The sequence below is a fragment of the Rhipicephalus sanguineus genome, chromosome 9, assembly GCF_013339695.2.
Source record: "Rhipicephalus sanguineus isolate Rsan-2018 chromosome 9, BIME_Rsan_1.4, whole genome shotgun sequence".
NCBI lineage: Eukaryota > Metazoa > Arthropoda > Arachnida > Ixodida > Ixodidae > Rhipicephalus > Rhipicephalus sanguineus.
This window is the reverse complement of record NC_051184.2, coordinates 47,787,557-47,804,807: the sequence shown is the minus strand read 5'-3', so window position 1 is coordinate 47,804,807 and position 17,251 is coordinate 47,787,557. Positions and strand designations below refer to the sequence as shown.

Here is a 17,251-nt window from a genome sequence, read left to right as displayed (position 1 = left end):
TTCGGTTTCATTTCTCCAAAGCTGGCTATTGCACTGCAATTAACGAAATGTGCTCCCCTGTTCTTCACTTTCGTTTCAGCCATTTTGCAAGAGAGTAATTAGGTCAAGGCTAATGTCAAATGACGGGGTGCTGTAAAAAATAGTAGGTTGTGTAGCGAAAACATCCGCCCGCATTGCTCGAGAGATACGTAATGTTCACTTCCCTTACGTACAGCACCGGAGGCGTAGACACGATTCGCGAAAGCAATGTGTACTGAAAGACCCACTTCCATTACTGAAATATGCCGACCTATTCTGCGCGGTATGCAGTACGGTTTTTTTCGACCAGCAGCGCAGTGCTTCATAATAACCGTACAGTAACGTCAGGGCAAAGAGAGGGGGATCGGTGACAATCCCCCCCCAAAAAAAACGAGCTATACAGGAACATTTAATACGTATTACAGGCTGACAATCGACGAACAGAAACTTCTGAGGATGATGCGTCCTCCACGAAGAAAGGAGAGTAGTACCACTGACCTCTATTTTGTAATCGTTGCAACGCATCTATGAAGGTACAGAAATTTCAGAAGGCCCTATGATCGGACTTCTGTAAGCACTAGCAATGGATTCCGTATATATACAGAAACTTCGGAGATAACGCTGGGGTAATCAATGCGACGAAAGACGGTCTCGAGCGGTTTAACGGTGATAAAGCGAAGTCATGGAGAAGACGGTTCGAAATTCCACTCGAACACGCAGTCCCTTTACGATGATTTCTAGCGGAACGTTATTTGACAGAGCAAACGTAGTTGCATTCATTACACACAAAATATTAGTACGAAACCTTCGCGCGACAGCAAACCCCTGCAAACTTTACATAAGACGCGACGATATCTACAGACCTTCGAAGATCCGTTCCGGTTGTGAATACGGATACGTCTGCCTCTTTACGAACCAATAGTAATGAATACTGACAGACAATAACGCCAAGGAAAGTTGCCTTGGCATTACCGTCCGTTAGTTCTCACGAGCGCTTAAAAGTTATCGTCGTGTATCCATGTTATTGCAACGCAAAACAGGACATCCAGCTGGAACTGTAGAAAAAGCAATGCAACCACACATTCATGCATTGTAGGATGCTGGTATTGTCGGAGTAATTCTCCTGTCATGACCCACACGTAGGTGTGTTCGGTACGCAATACGAACATCGCTGTTCATTCAGCACTGCGACCAGACCTTGCATATGCCGCTGTAATAAAGCGAGCGGCATGGTTGAGGCATACACATACGTTGGCATAACGTCTGCAATTTCCGCAGGTCTCACGAACACCGCCGAAAGAAACGACGCCACGAGATGCAGCGCAAGCAACCGTGGAGAAGACTTCACGTGTAATAAAATTCACAACTCCATGTCGTGTCTGTTCATTCAGCGCTGGTGGAGCAGTAGAAACGAACGGACACGAATCTATGCACCTGTCACACGCGTTCAGGGCCCTGCAAGTGCTGAGCAGGTTACGGAAAGGACATCGACCACCATGCACTCTGCCGTAAGTAGTGACGGAAACATATGACGCCAATGAAGCTACTGTGTAGAGAGCATACGGAAGTCCGCTAGCAGTATACAGGACAGGAACCATGCTCCTTCAAACACGGAACACTTTCGTACTACCACCGCGTGCCCTGGGATGGTATTGTAGCATAGCCGACACACATCCACGCTAATGTCACCAGCTGTAATCGTACACATCTGCGAAAGCAGAGCGATCAGGAACAATACATCAGGCAGCCCTTCCGCATCGACGTATGAAGCATAGACGAGGGTAGCGATGCGGGCTTGTTGGTCTGTCATGGTACATGGATGTCGGCGCGAAAAGACAAGGACGAAGGGAAGAAGCGCCAGTGTGTGTGTCTTCTTCCCTTCGTCCTTGTCTTTTCGCGCCCACATCGAAGTATGAAGCATAGTTCAGGACGTCGTTCCACGCAACATAATGAAGCAGTGCGCGTTGCTAACGTGCGAACAAACTCACACCCGTTTCGGCCACGTAGATCAGAACGACCAGAATTCACTACTCCTCAACAAACCACGCATGTCGGCGGCCATTTCAGATACAGCTTACTTAAAGGCTGTGGCCAATGTACTGCAGTCGCAAGCAAGCACCACTGAAACCGAAGGTGACACACAGGAAGGCTGATCAAACCACCCACATCCAAATGCGCTGTGACAGCAAATGTAACGACCACTACACGGACCAGTGCTGAGAAGTGGGCAAGAAGTTGCCCTGCCGGAACAGAGAGGATACACGATTCCAAATGCAAAAGCTGTACCTGCTGTGTATGATCGCCGACTTCCGAGGGCCTCCTCCGGGTACTAATTCCGTTACTGAACAACACGCATTCGTACCCGAAAGAAAACATCGACTGCTCACAACCAACCGCATCCTGCGCGCAGACATGCAAGGCGCTACACGACGTACGATAAAGTACGTCCGACATTTAGCATTCTGTAATGGGCCGCATAAAACTATCGCCGACAAACCCCAAACGCACTACTTCCTGTCACGATGCATGTGATACGAAACACCACTCTTCACAGCTACAAATACAACGCCCGATCGTACTCTCAATTATCACGGAGCTTGCTACTGGTCTTGTTCTTAAGCAACCCGTTAATCAATGCATGCATTACCTGAATGGTGGAGTACAACATCAAATGCTGCGAAACTACCGCAGGCTACATCCATAGGTATGTATTCACTGCCTTTTCTGTAAGCTCAATATAAGCTCCAAGTTCGCGGACTGATCGCATCGCAAGCGCATGTGATGTGCGAACCGCCACTCACCGTCAGGGACTCGCCAGGACGCCGGAACTCCGTGTGCACCTGCATAGACATTCGAACTTACACAGAGCTCCTGTGCTGCCTAAATGGCGAAGAGACTGCCACGGTACTGAGATGTTACGTAACAAATAACAATTAGCTTTCGCCGTTTCACCCGGAAAGAACATCACTTTCGTGTGACCGGGTGCGAACGGGCGACGCAAATGCACGTACCGAAGGGATAGCAGGAGAACGTCAGAAGGTACTCCTCGCGCAGTTTACTGCGATGCAAGACCGCCGTTTTTGGACGGAAGACTCGAGTGTGTGTATGACACGCCATCTTTGTAATACTGAAAGGCGAGCTAGTTCGTACGTATACATCGTAGTAACTTTTTCTTGCGCATACTGACGCACGGACAAAGAGAGGAAACAACATCAGCGCTAATATTATTCCCTCTCTTCGTCTGTGTCAGTCTGCGCTAGAAAAAGGTATCACGACGCGATCTTTTATATAGTTTCTCGCTGACCTGAAGAGCGAGCGGCGAACGCAAATGTTCGCTTCGCGGTGTGTCACATGGCGCGCCGTCCATGCAATAGCAATGCCTCGCACAATTTTGCGGATATTTCAAATCCCGACGGCGAATTTTGTGATGCTGATTTCGATTTCCTGACCTAGGAGTAATTATGGCACATCAATAGTAGACATACGTCACAGTTTCCCTTCTGTAGTGGAAATCGCACAGTTGAGCCGATCTCTATACTACATAGACAAGTACGGTTAGACTCATGATGAAGCGTTTCTCTTTCCTCTGTTCACGCACTTCTAATATCTACTTGTGTTTCACTACATTTCTGGTTTAAAGTTACACAAATCGTTAATTTTAGGGGAACTAATGGCATAATTGAAATCAGACACATGCTGGCGGGCTGTCCCGCGACTCTCGCCAACCCCGAAGAAAAATAGCTTCATTGGCAGAAGATGATCTCCAGCTGTTCATATCAGGATGAACTACGGGCTGTCCAGAGGGTTCACGATGGCGCCCTAAGGCTCGGCCTAACGGTGCCGACCAGCCTCGGTCTGAAGAGACCGGGCTTCAGGACTCTCAATGAAGTTTTGTGAAAGAATGAATAATGCACCTCTTCATTGGCTAAGTCGATTCTTACTTTTACTACCAGAACACATCCGCATGCCATGGTCTGAAATTTCGTACTTATGTTACGCAAGTGGGCTTGAACTTCCTATGGGACTTCAGGGTTGCTCTGTTCTTTCACGAGCCTAGTCAGAAAAGCGTGATGTCTCTTTCCTCTCGCATCATCTTGGTGGCATGCAACGTTGTCCTATGTACAGTACTCACGGATTCAAACGCTCCACTACTCTTTCTTTTTATAGCGACTGGTATGCGTCATGACGCGACGAGTCTAGTCTCCATGAATAATGTGTAATCTAATGCCCTACATTGCCCTGTTTCAATCCGTGAGTATACATATACTGTACACATGCCAGAATAACGATCATTTCTATTACTTCCTGTAGCGTACGTGTGTGCGAACTCCTTGACCTCTTACGGACCAGTGCTCACGCCAGGCTATTGCCGCTGCATGGACAGCATTTCCACGAACAACACATACTATACGTCTCTCTTCATGTTTCCGCCGCCCAAGCGTGTTACGAACACCCGAGGATTTTAGTCTGTCCGGTAACGTGAAGGCGTACCGGATAGCGTGTGCCGTAGCTGCCGCCACGTCAAGTGGCGCCAGCTATGGAGAATAAAAACAACTGACAAACACATAATGTATGTCTTCCGGGATATTCATTCGCTACGCATTGGTTACTTGAGTATGGCTCTCGAAAACGGTGCCGAATCGGCACGAATACCTTGCTGTCGAAGCTTACGGACGTGAATCGAAAGCAAATAAAAGCATCAGTTCGGAAATAACGAGCGACAGAGCGCGCGACGGCCACTTGACAGATTCGACGGCAATCGCTTTCGGCTGCGCGGCCATGTTTACCGGGCGTGCGCATGCGCAGTTCACACCCGGTACTCGCAAACCATTCTGCGTATAGCGGTGTGCCGGACAGACTAAAATCCTCTACCGTCAGAACGAGGGAAAGGCGAAGGGTGAGAGCGCAGACTGAGTCTGTTCAGATATCGTAGATCGACCCGCGTTACATCCTCCTCGCCCATGCATGCAGCCACACGTCGATACCGTGCGTGTCTGTAGCTGATGCGAACGAAACTGCTCGTGCCGCTACAGTGGCTTAGTGCGCAGGGTGCCGAGCTCACACTCTGCAGGCCGAGGTTCGATCCCCAACGAAGGATGCGGGCTGAGGCAGCACTGGGCCACTGGAGTGCGGGGGACAAGATTTGACGACGCCGTGCCTTTTTTCGGCACACCGTCAAATCTCGCTGGCCCTCCGGGCATCTAGTGGCAGGTGCCTGTCGCTCGTTCATGTATTTTTTTAGTTCCCGTACACGATCTCAAAGCAGGGGCGGCTTGCACGAAGGACTTCCACCAGCCGCGTAAAGTTCACCCATGGCTAGAACACGTTCTCCCGTTTTTTTTTTTTCTTTTTTGTCAGAGAAGCTTTCCAGCCATGGGCGAACTTTTCCGCTGAGTAGAAGTCATCGCGCAAACCACCCCTGAAAAAAAAAAAACGCTTCGCGTTTCCACAGCACTTAACGTGAATTCCTTCCCCATGAAGCTCTGATTCAGTTAACAACTGGGTGTTCCTCTTTCAAAGTGAATTTCTTCCGCACGAAGCTCTGGTTCAAGGTCAACACCTTCGAACGGCGTTCCTGGAACTAAGAAAGACTATGGGAACAGTGCGACAAGAAAAAATTTATGGAAGTGGTCAACGCGAGCAGAATTGACAGGACCGGTTAGAAATCAGTTCGTTACGCTGGTGGCTGTTAAGGGAGTAAACTTTGTGAAAAAGGCAGAGACCAGAACGATAACGGTGGAATCGGAGTTTCTTTCGTGGTGATGACACTACAGTTCAAATGTAGTTTTGAAAAATAAATCCAGTAGAATAATCGGAACTTTGAGTGAATCAATCAGCTTGACCTGAGGACCCATACAAAAGAAGCGTACTAATGTTTAGAGCGGATTTATGATTTACAAAGCAGCAGTTGTTGTGGTGGGAAAGGGGGAGGGGGCAGAAATAAAATACCGTCGTAGGTATGTGAGCAATCTGTTAGCGTTGCTTACGATATGGTCACTATGAAGGAACCAAGTTAGATTTTACGGGATGTATAATGCAAGGTAACAGTAAGATGTTACGAACTCGAGGACCAAAAATACTTCAACAGGGAGTCGTGGGAGCCAATGTTTCGACGAGTGGACTTGGCTTCATCTAGGCAACAACCGCATTCCCCAGCACCGTGTAGGTGTACGCCTTGATCCCCCAACGACAGAAGGGGAGAAGAAGAGAGCAAGAGGGAGAACATGGTGGTGAGAGAAATGAAGTACACTACAGATTATTCGGATAGCTTGGGGAGAATATGGGTCAAAAATCCTGAAAGGTAGGGTTCGCAGGTAACCAGAAATGTACACTGTTTTGTTCACGTGGACAGGGCAGGAGGGCGTCTGTGTGGGGTGGGGTCTTCGCGCTTAGTCAGATATCAGTTGGGGGTCAAAAAATTTGTGCCATGGTACTTCCCCCAAAACATGCTTAGTCAGATATTAGTTGGGGGTAAAAACATTTGTGCTACGGTACTTCACCAAAATATACATCACACGTTAGCAGCAAGTGAACATAACAATTACATGGTCAGAGCGATTCAAGATGCCGAGATAAGAGGCTTCAGTATGACTGGTTGTCGTTGTGTACCTACTATATATGACAGATTCAATAGCTCTCTTTGAAATGCTTGCACCTATTGGCTGGAGCGTATTGAACTTTGTGAATGAGATGCGACTCTCCGTATTTTCTGTTTCTCGGGGACAGGAAGATTGACTGAAATATATGAAATCTGAGTTCATCGAAGTTGTAACCTTCCGCATTGAAATGCTGGGCCACTGCCTTGGGTAAGTTCTTCGCGGTGTCCGCACGGTGCCCGTTTAATCTAACATTAATTAGCTGTCCCGTTTCGCCAATTCATTGCTTGCGGCAAAGTCAACATTCGAGCATGTAAATAACGTTTGAACTATAGAGCACGCAAAACAGATTTTACATGATAACCGCAATCACATCCGGGGCCTTCACACCTATAAAGACATTTTGAAAGTGCTTGCAAGTCTTATATCTGAAACGAGCTGTTATGCGGGCGGTACAAAGGGGATGTGTTTTTCATCATCAACGCAAACCTTTTATTACACCCATCAGTGTGCTTCGCGAAACGTTTTTCTGTCGAGCAACTCGTTTCTTGCTAATACAGTCGAACCCGCATATATTGAACTCGCTAAAAAACTGTAATTACCTCCATATATCGCATAATTCGATTTAAAACTTTTTTTAGAATCGAGCGTATTTTTGATGCAAATTCAGGTGCACAAGTTCGCTACACGGCACTGCTTAACAATAATGCAAAGAAGGCGCCTTACGCCAACACGCGCGGATTTTTTTCTCTTCGGTTTTATTTTTCCACTGTTTGCAGTTGTGGATGAGGGTTGTAGGCGAGAAAATACGGTATCGATGTAAACAGCGACTCAAAATTTTAATACGCACTTGTGGGAGTTCGTCGGGCGCCGGGAGCGACTATTCTGCCTTGGGCCTAATGTTGGTGTTTTTTTTTTTTAAATATCGGAACTCAGCGTGTTCCTTATTATGCTGTACGCAGTGACGGTATCAGACTTCTTTTCTCTAAGTTCGACGGTGTTCATTATCACCAAATTTGCGGATAATAGTCAGGTTCTTCTGTTTTTATGGCAACCATTGCGTTAAAGGGACACAAAAGAGCAAAGCGATTTTTCGTGTATTAGTGAACTACTCTTTCACGACACCAAAAACACCACGCTTGCTGCGAGAACACGTTTAGCAATCGAGAAATCGCGCAAAAAGGAAATGTGGGTGGCGACGCCACCTTGAAGTTTCCGAACCATTCGCCGTGACGGCGCCTACTAGGGCCTACGTAGTTCCTTAATGGTGAAAATGAAGTCCTCTGAAAGGGTCATAGAGTTAAGATACCAAGTTTGAGGAAATTTTCGTGAGCCAATGGCGCCAAGATACGATAAACACACTTTGAAATCCGTGACGTCACGCGTGGAGATTTTGGCGCGAAAGTTAAATATGAAACTTTGAACTACATTTTCTCCTTTAATAATACACCTATGATGGTGAAATTAATTACAATATAGTTCTCAAACTACTATTTATCAATCTAAACCGATTCACTGTTTCTCTTTAGTGTCCCTTTAAGAAAGGAAGCTGAGAAGCGAACGGCAACCCCGTACAAGGAACTACGGAATAAGCGCTAGTTTCTAGTCGCTCTGCGCGGTGCCCTGCTAAGCAAACAGGAAAGTCCCCTTCCGCGAGAAAAAAGCCAACTTCTTGGGGCGTATCGCACAGCCGAAAGTTCGATATATGAAGTGTTCCGTCTATTTTCGTTCAATGTAGCCGTAATTTTTCTCTACATATTGACGTTAAAACATGGTCATGTTCGAAAATTGATATGAAGGACAGTTCCATTTACCCGAGTTCTATATATTAGGGTTTCAGTGTACTGGTTAATACTTACGGAGTATATTAATGTTTGGGAGTACACTTGATTATTTCGTTTGTACTGTGCATTAGGGTCTATTCAAGCTAGTTAGTGCTCATCACCTACCTAAATTACACCCTTTATTGTAGGCAATGCTTAAAGAATCGTGCGGGTTATTTCGTTCAAGTAAACTTGCCCTTAGATTGCTCAACTGCTGAAAGTATTCCCCGTCGTCGCTACAGGGTACAGATGCCTGTCCAACAAATATTCCTTGCTTGCAGTGTCGCGAGTGATTAACGCGATTTTACCAGTGTAATCTAGCAATTTTTGGCTTTCTGTAGAGTGTCGCCATTAATATTCATCTTTCAATCGATACCGTCGTGTTGACGAAGCTAATTTCGCTGCAAGAATGGTGCATGGTAAACTTATAAATACTAGGGTGAGGGTTGTTAAAATGGTCAATTGATGTGTTTAGCGCACTTAAGCCATGGCCCGATGTAATAAATACGTCGTCCATATAGCGGAAATGGGTGAAAGGCTTAAGCGGAGATAATTTTGAAATCTGTTATTCTGATTGCCCTGTAAAAATGTTGGCGTATGTTGGTGCAAAAGGACTTCCCGTACTAGTGCCAAAAATTCGTAGGTTGAATCAAATTCAACATAGTGAGGACTAATTTTATTAAAAAGGCCCTGCAACATTTTTCGAAGTAGCCATAGAATGGATTCATTAAAGGAGCCTATTTCCTCACTAATCGACCACCACAAATTTTTTTTGAATCCCTCCAGTACGAGCGGAGTTACAAAGATTTGTCGCATGCTGTAATTGCGTTCTCTCGTCCTGACGAAAGCGCTGGAAGCTAAGCAGGGTGGCACGGGGGAAGAAAGTACGTCACCTTGAGCACTTAGTTTTGTTTTCTTCGAGGGCGGCTTGGGGGGGGGGGGGGGGGGAGGCAAGTGACGACCTCCCGCGGCGGCCGCAGTAACTACCGATCGCGGCATGTTCAAATCACCCAATGGCCTGCCCAGTGGCAGTGACGCCGTAAGCATCATTTTTGTCGGGAGAAGAGAAAGCGCTTCTTTGCTTACTTTGAGAATTTATTGTAAATCCCAGGCCGCGTGTTCTCGGGAGCCTCGACTACCGATCGGCAGCGTTTTCTGACCATGCTGAAAAAGTGTAGCAGGGCCCCTTCAAAGAGAGGTAAAGTTCAACACTATGTGTTTCCTTATTTTCCTAGAGTGAGATCGATACCGGGTCAATCGCTTCAGGGATAGGTACATTCGTATGCAAGGAGCTGAGCTTACCAGAATGACCTGATCAGAGAGTGCGTGTGTGTTTCGTTAACGGAATCGATAATCCGTGCGAAGTGAGGTGTATCCTGAACAAATGATGGAAGGGCGGATGGCGTAACTGGCAAATGATGGCTTAGAAGTTTAGATAGTGGCTCACTATGTGCGTCGTTGTTGGATACTATAAGACTGCCTGGAATACGCGCCATATTTAATTCGTTTGGAACCATATGAATCTTTCGACGAAGGTAGAAGCGACCTTCTACCTTCGTCCAAAGATTCATAAGGTTCCCATAAACGAAATAAATACGGCGGCTATTGTTAGGCATGGAAAAGGGTTACTCGGACTGTGAGACTAAATACCTAGCTATAAAATCCCCTTATCTCGTGTTGTACGTTCTTACTATATTCATGAGTTGGGTCATAGGTTAATTTTTGATAACGGATGTTACTACTGAGTTGCTTGATAGCTTCGTTTTTGCATACTCTCTTTACGCAGGTTTTATGATAACGTCTTTTCCGTCGGCGAGCTGCTTGAAAACGCCGTACTCTGATTCTTCGGCTTGCGATTCTGTCTAGTTGGGCTCGGAATTTTATATCTATATCATCAAAAAAGGACTCTTTGATGCAAAAACGTCTTGAAAACTCAGTTATATCTTTGAGTCGCTCGTACTCGTTCGCTGCATTGTTGGGGAGGCAGAATGTAAGGCAGCGTTTCAGAAGACCCATTTCGACTGTATTTAAGCTCTTCGGTGTTGGACCGGGACAACGGCGCTTTTTGCTGTGTTTATCGAATTTTTCAGGGCACAGTTTGTAGCATGAGTTGGTCGCTCAATAAAGTAAGCTGGTTTCCGCAATGTTCCTTTGAAATAATAATTAATCGGGGTTTTTAGCTTGTAAGTATACTTCTTAACGTTACCGTGTTACCGGATACTGCGAGGAATCTGCGCATGAGCGGGCCTTCGCAGAACGTAGACTTTTACGGAACGTAAACTACTCAACGGATAGGCTTTACGTTTACAGGCCTAGCTCGCAAATCCCCCTTCGTTCGTGGCTATTCGCGATATCCGCATTGCGGAGACTACAGCCGCTGAGTCAAAATAAGCCGAAGTGCTAGCGCCACTTGCGATCACCTTGTTTCAGCCAGATTACCGAAGCTAGAGCGACCGAGAATATCGAATCCGTAAAGCCCCTGACAGGCTGGATAGGTGGCGCCATCTAGCGGGGCCAAGATGAACCAGGGAAGCTCAAAATTGTTATTGCAGAAACATCGTTCGTTCTACTTCCAGTGTAAATGCCTTGCAGCGGCATATTTACGAATGAGTTGCCTTTTTAGTAATTTCTTTCCCTCAAAAACACTAGGCGAAAACAAACGTGTCCATGACTGTGGTTGCAGGAAGCGTCACAAGATGTGGACACCATCGTACGGTGACCTGGTATTCCAAACCACTTTGCCCATACCGGGATACTACACATGCTAAAAACCGTTGTTATGGTTTTGCCGCAGCGGTAGTTCAGTGTTATTTAAATTAATTATACTTTAAATGCAGTTATCATCACCATTTAGTGGTCTACGCTAACGTAAAGGCATACGTTTACGCATGTCGAGCTAAAACTTTTCTGAAACATGCGTTCCGGTAACACGGTAACGTTAAATAGTATACGTACGAGCTAAAAGTCCCAAATGACAAAGAGGCATTTTCTAAAGTAATGCTACATTTTATTAATAAGCTAGGCGGTAGGGCGCATCTTACATCTTACTAGGCAGTAGCGCACATCTCACTTTTAAGACCTTTCGGAATTTTCCTTTCTTTGATGTAGCTATCGAATTACATAAAACGCAGTCTGTAGTTAGTTCCTTTTGCGGTGAGTTTGCGTGGTTGAAGGAAACAACCAGATTTGCTGTTTGTCAGTCAATAGAGTCTTCTAGCAAGTTACGGAAATACGGTACGCAAATACGGTAAGGCAGTAGGGTACCGCTCCTCCTTTCCCGGTCGTTGAGCGGCCAAAGCACAACCAGCGGGAAAGGAGGAACGCTACCGTACTGCCTTACCGTAATTCCGTAACTTGCTAAAAGACTCTATTCGTGCTTGTTTTGGGCAGACCTCCATGGAGAACCGTTTAGAGGTAGTGTTTCCTTGCTACCCATTGTTGTTGGTGGTGATGTCTGGCCTGATGTCTGTTTGTGTATCTGTTTGTTAGCGTATATAGGCGTCCGCGTGTAGGTAGCGTATGTATTTCTCGGCTTCGATTGCTGTGCGCGCTTCGTCGGTGATGTTGGTTTCACGTCCATGGACGTGGAACAAACGCATGGTGCATCATCTGCGTACATGCCTCTTTTATCTTAACAGCGGCGGAGGGACGTGTGTCCCAGCTAGTGGTCGTAGTTTGTGAAGCATGTTGTTTGTTCATGGGACGGCCCGTTAAAGTTTGCTGCTGGTTGCATCTGTTTAAATTCATTCCTGATTCTATGCCTCACGTTGCTGGAAATTACGTCGGCGCCTGGATACTTAGGCGGTAAAAGTCGCATCTTATCCACAAGTTTAATACACTCCAGCCAATATAGGCATAAACGTTTCACAGGGAGCTCCTAAATCTAGCGAATATAGTAGATACAGAACGACATTAGGTCTTACTTAAGCCTCTTATCAAAGTTCTCACCATGTACTTGCCATGTTCAGTTGCAGCCCATGCGTACATATAAGCATAATTGTCGGGGTTTTACGTCCGAAAACCACAATATCATTATGAGGGACGCTGTCATGCAGGGCTCCGGAAATTTTGACCATCTGGTGTTCTTTAACGTGCACCAAAATCTAAGCAGACATGCACCTAGCATGTCGCCTCCAACGAAATGCGGCCACCGCTACCGGCATTCAATCCCGCAACCTTCAGCTCAGCAGTCCAGCACCGTAACCACTAGATCACGTGGTCGGTGCAGCCCATATGTGACGTATGTTTTGGTTAAATATAATGAGGCAATTTTCTTCACCCCCAGCTGATATATGACTCAGCGCGAAGCCCATCTCTCTTATCCCGTCCACGCGAACAAATCTCGTATACATTCCTGGTATCTATACATCTGCATGCGTGGATATAGGATCCAGCACGTGTCCGCAATCTGGCTTTCCTCGCGACACGGTTTAGGCGTCGACCGAGAAGCGAAGCTAGGCTAGCGATAGACCTCTACCAGCCTACGTCACTCACTCCCCGTGCGTCAGGTCACGTGACCTCTCGGCGCACGTGCAACCGCGGGTGGTTGGCAAAACATTCCCGCTGCCGGCTCAGCGTGGTACAGTCGCACGGTGTTTGGCGCACATTTTTTTTTCTTTGGAACCTTTTTCTGAATGTTTCGGTTCCAAGATTATTTGTGGTATGTGTCAAAGAACATATAAATGTGTCGTGGACTGTGTGACGAAAAATTTGCCACGCTGCTGGCTGTTTAACTTGGAGAAGTGAACCCACGTGGTGGTTTGTGCAAGGAACAGCGGCATCGTCTTCGAAAATGTGCCGCGTTTACTGTGGCGTGTAGTGTGCGTTGAAAGGCAGCGACGATATCGATTCACATTTGCGGACGTTGAAACTGACAATATTGTGTGGTGTGTGTTGTGTGAATAACGATGCATCTTGTTTGTGAAAACATCGGCACGCGTTGTTTCTAACAGGGCAATTTGCAGTGACCGGTTGTCGACGGAACATCAGGATTGGACATTTTATTTGACGCGATGATCTGCGAGTGCGTACATCTCAGTGTTTGTGCTGCGTGCACAAAAAAAAAAAAGAAAGGGCATGGTGTCCGTGCTGAAAGGTGAGACTACGCATGAGCTACCAGCGTGTTTTAGCATTGCGGAACATGCACGTATGGTTTACCACGGCGAATATCCAGAACCATACGCGTATCGCCTTTTATTGGAGATATACGTCATAATGGAAGCAGTGGAGATTCTTGTTGGTCATATTCTAGTTAGCTTATCTTTACGGCTCGATATTTATGAAGTGACATTCCGAGTTTGTGTACCAAGTCTAAAGGAGAGGAGCAAGTATGGAAACACGTTGTAGGCATCAGATACAGCGACGTAACCGCGCAAGAGAATATTTATAATTAAATTATTGGTGTTCAACATCTCTAAACTGCTCAGTGGATTATGAGGAACGCGGTAGGGGATAACTTCGCTTTAATTTTCACGGGGATTTGTTAACCGAACGCAGGCTAATACGCGTTTCCTTCGTTTTTTTTTCTTTGATTCATCTCTGATCAGAATTTTGCGCCGTGAGTGAGAATCGAACCCGTGACCTCGCGCACAGTAGCCGCCAATGCTGTACATCGTTTAAAACTGCAGTGCAGATTTCGCGACGGAAATTCATGCCATGCTAATCCATGTCATGCTAATATTTCTCCAAACAGCAGTCGCCGTGAAAATGTACAACGTTCGCTTCCGAGGAGCATAAGATTTTTTATGGCTGTCATCCCCGACGAGCAAATCATATGTTGAACTAACAGAATCGTTCATTACAGGCAGTAACTCTTCCTTCTAACAGCTGTGAGTTCAGAAAATAGCAATTTGCAAAAACTTCTATCGAAGTAAAGCAGACACACGCAGTGCTGCTATGCAGAGAGATCCCGCCGGCGGAACTTTCTTGCCAACCAGCACCTGCTCCGAAGGCGGGACTTGGGGGCGGGACACTGCCAGTGACGTCACACTGTTTGCAAACAGGGAGAGGTCTATTGGGAAGGCAATATGAACACGGTCCAATTACGCTTTCGCGTTCTACTCTTGAGAGTGAAGCTCAAGCGCCCTCCAAGTTTTTTGCCACTTACTCTTCGCATTCGACACGCCAAACTGTCTGAATAATGTGTAGTCTATTTCTCTCACCACCTCTTTTTCCCTTTTTCTCTCTTCTTCTCCCCTTCTGTGGCTGAGGGAAATAGATCAAGGCGTACACATACAGGGTTCTAAGGAAGCCAGGAGGACATTTCAATCGTGGTAGTGCACCGAGATGTTACAGGACAATGGGAAAGCACAATAACTGCTGTGGTTTTAAGCGCCGAAACCACGATGTGATGGTGAGGCACGCGGTAGTGGAGGACTCCGGGAATTTCGACCACCCGGGGTTCTGTAACGTGCACCCCAATATATAAGTAGGCGGGCGCATAGCGTTCTGCCTCCATGAGAATGCGGCCACCAACAACGGTAAAACTCCCACGGCGATTCGTGAACTATCATCGCGTTCAGTGCGTGCTGCAACGCGCCAGCCTTGGCCACTGCCACGCAACAAATAAAAAGAAGAAGAGAATTTCGAGACGGTCCGCCATTCCAGCTACCTCCGTACTCCCTGCTGTCTTCGCCAAAGAGTTAATGGGAGAGAGAGAAAGGTAGGTAGGTAAGGTAGGTAAAACTTTATTTTTTCTTTTGAAAGGGAAGGGGCAAAGGGATAGAGATAGGGGGGAGGTTGCTACACACTGTAGTCCTCCGCAACCTTCTCTGCCCAACCTAGGATGGCCTCCTGGACGTCGGGTTTCGAGCTGCGCAAGGCAGCCTCCCACTGCTCCTCATTATTTAATATGTTTCGGGGGGAGGGGGGTGCTTAGGGCAGCCCCACATGATATGACTGAGATTGGCCTTCGTTGCGGAGCAATATTTACAAGAAGAGGTCGGGTAGAGACAGGGGTACATGAGGTGAAGAAGGTGAGGAGAGGGAAAGGTGCGAGTCTGCAGTTGTCGCCACAGCACTTCGCGCCTGCGCGGGGATTTAGCTATTAGCGGCGGAAAGGTTAAACGGCCGAGGCGGTAGTGGCTGCAGATGTCGTGAAATGTTAGAAGGCGATCCCGTGTAGCAAACGGAGCCGTTGTGGAAACGGAGCTTGACTCTGCTAATGCCTGCGCCAGGACCGTAAATCCTCGGGCGCTGGCGTGAGCCGCTTCGTTACTGGCAAGGCCCGCGTGCGCGGGAGTCCATATTAAAGCGGTATCTTGTTGCGGCGGATGGGTCAGGAAGAGGGAGAGGGCTGTTTTGGACACCCTACCCGCTCCAAAATTGTAGATGGCAGTTTTAGAGTCACTGATGATAAGTGAATAATTTGGAATGGTAAGTGCTAGAGCAATAGCTGCCTCCTCCGCCTCCTCTGAGGATGAAGCACAAATGGAGGCAGCAGTAGCTATCTGGCCTTCAGAGTTGACAACTGAGAGGGCAAAAAAGGGACCGGTGCTGTATTCGGCAGCATCGACGTAAAGCACTTCTTTAGAAGTAGAAAATCGCTTTGCAAGAGTTTTTGCACGCTGTCGTCGCCGTTGTTCGTGGTGCACAGGGTGCATGTTTTTAGGGAGCGGCGGGATGTGTAGATTCATGTGTATTTGGTAAGGAATAGTGTGTTTAGTGGTTGGAGTTGGCTTATAGATGACAACTCAGTTACAGCCATCACTAAATTTTTTAACCACTGCCTTGACACCTGTATACCCTACCGGCCGCGTGGAAGGATGCCAGAGTTATTTTCATACCTAAACCTGGTAAACCCATAAACACATCCAACCTACGCCCGATTTCCCTCACTTCATGCATCGGCAAGGTACTTGAACACGTCATTCTCAACCGCCTTAACAAATTCATCGAAGAACACAAGAGAACCTCAGCTCCAAGCGATACGTGCTAAGTCACGGCGCACCACTGCAGCCCCAGGTTAGAGACCATTGCAATCAATTACTTTTCGCTAGTGGCGTGCGAATCTTCGAAAACTTCGAATGACGAGTCCAACTGCATTCTGTATTCGATTCAGGGTTCGAATCGAATAGCGCATTTTCGAATAACCTGCACCGACGGGAAATCCTCAAAGACACAAGAAGTTGGAAGAGCGAAGGATCATATTTGTTGTTTTAAATTATGAATTACTAAGTGCATGCTGTACACGCTTTTACAGGACTATCGAAGCTTTCCTCATCACCCAATTAAGGAATTTTATCTTTAAACTACAGTGTCACCGAAGCGAATGTGTCCTCAATCCAATATCATTATCGTGAGATTCATGACGATGTTTATTCATGAAACATTTAACTTTTGGGCCCGAGTCTCCATTAAAAACTGGTGACAAAGTACTATCTTGAATACTGAAGTAACTGATAGGTTCATGCTACAATTCAAAAATACTTTCAAGGCTGTAGTCGCTGCTCTACGTGAGCACACCTCAGTTTACGTAATTGTAGTATATTTTGTCAGTTAGATGTAACGGTAACGTTAATTGGTAAAGTTTGTGAATATTTGTTTCAAATGTTGCGGAATTTTAGGCGTGTTTTGAAAATGGCTTCCTTAATTACTATTCGAAAACTATTCGATTCGGTATGTTCGCTATTCGATTAGTACTCGATTTGGTTCTAAGTTTCACTAATCGCACGCCCGCAATTTTCGCTTCCTTGGGACGGAGCGAGAACTGCTCGGCGAGCGAATTTGTTATCGCTTCGCGACAACGCATGCAACGAAATACAGGGAGTGTGTGCATTGCTGGAATGGCCGAATGATTCCTTTTCCATCGTGAGC

The 17,251-nt window shown here is 46.6% G+C and overlaps 1 protein-coding gene across 1 annotated transcript in view; it reads right to left on the bottom strand.

Moving 5' to 3' along the window:
- The window catches only part of LOC119405502 (nucleoredoxin-like protein 2), a 45,471-nt gene that overhangs the window by 11,917 nt on the left and 16,303 nt on the right, over positions 1-17,251 (bottom strand). Inside the window, exon 4 of the mRNA XM_049419422.1 lies at positions 2,820-2,858. Within this exon, the coding sequence (XP_049275379.1) occupies positions 2,820-2,858 (39 nt within the window). The remainder of the gene's footprint in view (positions 1-2,819; positions 2,859-17,251) is intronic.